The following is a 3,064-nucleotide window of genomic DNA, read 5'->3' as shown; positions in this document are numbered from 1 at the left end:
AGTGCGTTTAAAATACTCCAAAGGCGAAATTCATCGGTGGCTCCCTAAAGTTGACACCAACTTTCACTTAAACACCTAAACTAGGCTTTGTTCATTTTAGACACCTCAAATAAGGTTTCGATGTGTCATTTTGACACTTTGTGCTGACTTGGCACATTGCGTGTGCTGCACCCATTTTAAGCGCGTGCAAAATATTTTTTTCTTTAAAATATTTTTTTTTTGTTCTTCTTCATTTCTGCCATCATTTCTTCTTCATTTCTTCTTCTTCTTCTTCATTGCATGTTCTTCTTTTACAAATCCATTTTACAAAACACAATCTTTCTGCATTTTCTTCAACACCCATTTTCCCAAAACCCATAAATTCTCCTCCCCCAATCTCTCCAGAAGATTCAAGAATCGTTGATAGATTTGTTCACATATTCACTAAGCCTCTTAATTCATCAAAAATTCAAGAACTTGATGAGTTGGGTTCAAATATTACAACTTGTATTGTTGAAGTTGTTTTTACAAACCTGAGAAATTGGAGAATAGCTCATTTGTTTTTTAATTGGACTTCAAATTTTGTTGTGGGTTCTTTAAGGTTTGAATTCTTTAATAATTTTTTAAAAAATAATTTTAGATTTGTATTAATCTTGCCGAAAAAAATGGAGGTTCATCGGATTTTTTGATCCAATTTGATTTATATATTTTTTTTTCCTAAAACTTGATTCTACAATGTCTTCTCCCAAAATTGTCTATAGACCAAATGAAAATTATAGCTTTCCAGCATTTCAAACTGAAAAAATGGACGTTGTGCCAGATAGAGATTCACAAAAGCTAAACACGACAAAATGCAGCCTCAATAACAAATTCCTCACCGATGACACAGTGTCAGATACACTATGTCTTCCTCCTTAGGCTCTTCCTTAACTTCTTCAACTTGTGTTTGGTCATCATCTTCTTCCTCTTCTTCTTCACACTATCAGCCCAAATCTTATGTGACTCGTCATCAACAATGTTATATTCCTCAGATGAAATCAATCCATTTTGAGAAACTGGATTTAGGAAATGCCCAAAAGAAAAGCTTGGGTAAAACCCAACATTCAATTTCGAATTCGATGTTCCTCCTTGAAGAAAACATGGGATTTGACCAATCCTACTAGAAGAAGGATGATGGAACATAGGTGATGTAGGTGTAGGTTTAGAGCTGAGGATTGTGGTGATTCTTGCGGCTGATAGAAATTGATTTTGCAGAGATTTCTGAAGAATTGAAGCCATTAGAGGCTAACAATTGCTAGATTTGATTTATATATTTTTTTCTCTTTAGATAATAGTTGTTAATTTTTATTTTTTAAAAAAATTATTATTTGAATAAAAAATGTCACGTGTCATCAAATTATTGGTCATTTTTGACACGTCAGACGATTGCATTACACACACTTAATGTATTTTGGTGATTGTCAAAAAAGTGTCAAAATGACACATTAGAGCCTTACTTGAGGTGTCTAAAATGAACAAAGCCTAGTTTAAGTGTCTAAGTAAAAGTTGGTACCAATTTTAGGGGGCCACCAATGAATTTCGCCTACTCCAAAAGTACTTACAAATTATTTAATTCAAAAACAATTAAAATGAGCTAATTCAAATAAAAAGGTACATAATATCATGTGTAGAAATAATCTCATACATATAACATGCACAGAATCGGAAGAAAAAAAACTAAATGCCATTTTTTAAATATTTAAAGCAATACTACTTATTTTCTTAATTATTATATTTAGCACACAGCCCTCCCCTCATCACCACCACAATCAAAATTATTATTATTATTATTATTATTATTATAATAATAATAATAATAATAATAATAATAATAATAATAATAATAATAAAACAAGGGCAGTATTGTCTCATTTCAAATAATATAAGGATATCTCTTTTTTTAATTATTATTTTGAAACAATCAGTAGAAGGTAAGATATTTTTAATTTATTTGGATAGTTAAAGGATATTTTTGAGCTAAATATAATGACGAGCTTATCTTAAATCCAAAAACATAATGAAAGATGAATTTAATTTATTTTAAATAGTTCAAAATCTCAATTGCTCTAATTTATATCAATAAAATTGATGAATAGTCAAAATTGGCGATTCTTCACCTACCATGTCATACGCTTGCGGACCTACATTTAGGATACGAAAAGAGTTAGATTTGTCTTTCTATTATTATAAATAAGCTATATTTGCTTTTTATTATTTTTCATATTTATGTGATTATAAATTATCTCATTAAAGATAAAATAAATATTTTAAAATTAAATTGTTACTAAATATAAAAATATATCATTCTTTTTGGGATTTGTCACTCCCCGAGAGGGTACCCTAGACGTAACCGACACTCAGAAGCCATTGATGGCTCCCAAGCGAACCACTTGACCTAATCACACATTCATTCATTCAGCGGAATAATTAGTTTAAGAGAAAAACAAATTTTAGTGGGCTAACTTAATCAACAATCACAATCATTCAAATCAGAAACATAGTTTGAAAGACAACAAATCAAGAGTTAAAGATATTGAAACAAATCCATCACTATCTGGTCTATGAAGCCTCTATCTCTACTATCTAGATGGTGCCAATGACAGGTTCATGGCTACCTAAATCAAAATAAAAGAAAAAGTCTAAACTCGAAAGCTAGATGATAAAAGAGCGGCATCCTCCGAAGGCATCGAGGACTCACCAATCAACTGGAATGTGAATAAATCCTCAATGGTGTGCTTGTTGGTGATCTGTAGAACTTGTCTCTGCATCATTAAACGATGCAGGCCCAAATAGACGTCAGTACATGAAATGTACGAGTATGTAATATGGCAGAATGAAACATGCATAAGGTAGAATAACATCAACTCAAGTAACTCAATCAAGAGTAAGGAACTCAATCAGGATGTCATAAGTCTAAAGCAAGAGTAAGGTTTAGATAGAGACCAATCATATCCAATCAAATCAAATCCAATTAGAGTAATATCTAGACCCATCTGTGAGTTTCTCTTATCCGACAACAATCACTTATGAGCCAGTGATCGTACAA

At 31.4% G+C, this 3,064-nt stretch overlaps 1 protein-coding gene across 1 annotated transcript; it reads right to left on the bottom strand.

The window, feature by feature from the left end:
- Positions 1-752: 752 nt before the first annotated feature.
- LOC129876644 (uncharacterized) lies at positions 753-1,257 on the bottom strand. The gene has a single exon (XM_055952132.1). It carries the CDS (start codon positions 1,255-1,257, stop codon positions 880-882), a length of 378 nt encoding a protein of 125 aa, XP_055808107.1. The 3' UTR covers positions 753-879.
- Positions 1,258-3,064: the final 1,807 nt, after the last annotated feature.

The sequence above is a fragment of the Solanum dulcamara genome, chromosome 2, assembly GCF_947179165.1.
Source record: "Solanum dulcamara chromosome 2, daSolDulc1.2, whole genome shotgun sequence".
NCBI lineage: Eukaryota > Viridiplantae > Streptophyta > Magnoliopsida > Solanales > Solanaceae > Solanum > Solanum dulcamara.
This window is presented reverse-complemented; position numbering and strand designations above follow the sequence as displayed.

What these genes read in the sequence shown, in the direction of transcription:
- LOC129876644 (XM_055952132.1), bottom strand. Translation starts at nt 1,257, where the DNA reads ATGGCTTCAATTCTTCAGAAATCTCTGCAAAATCAATTTCTATCAGCC.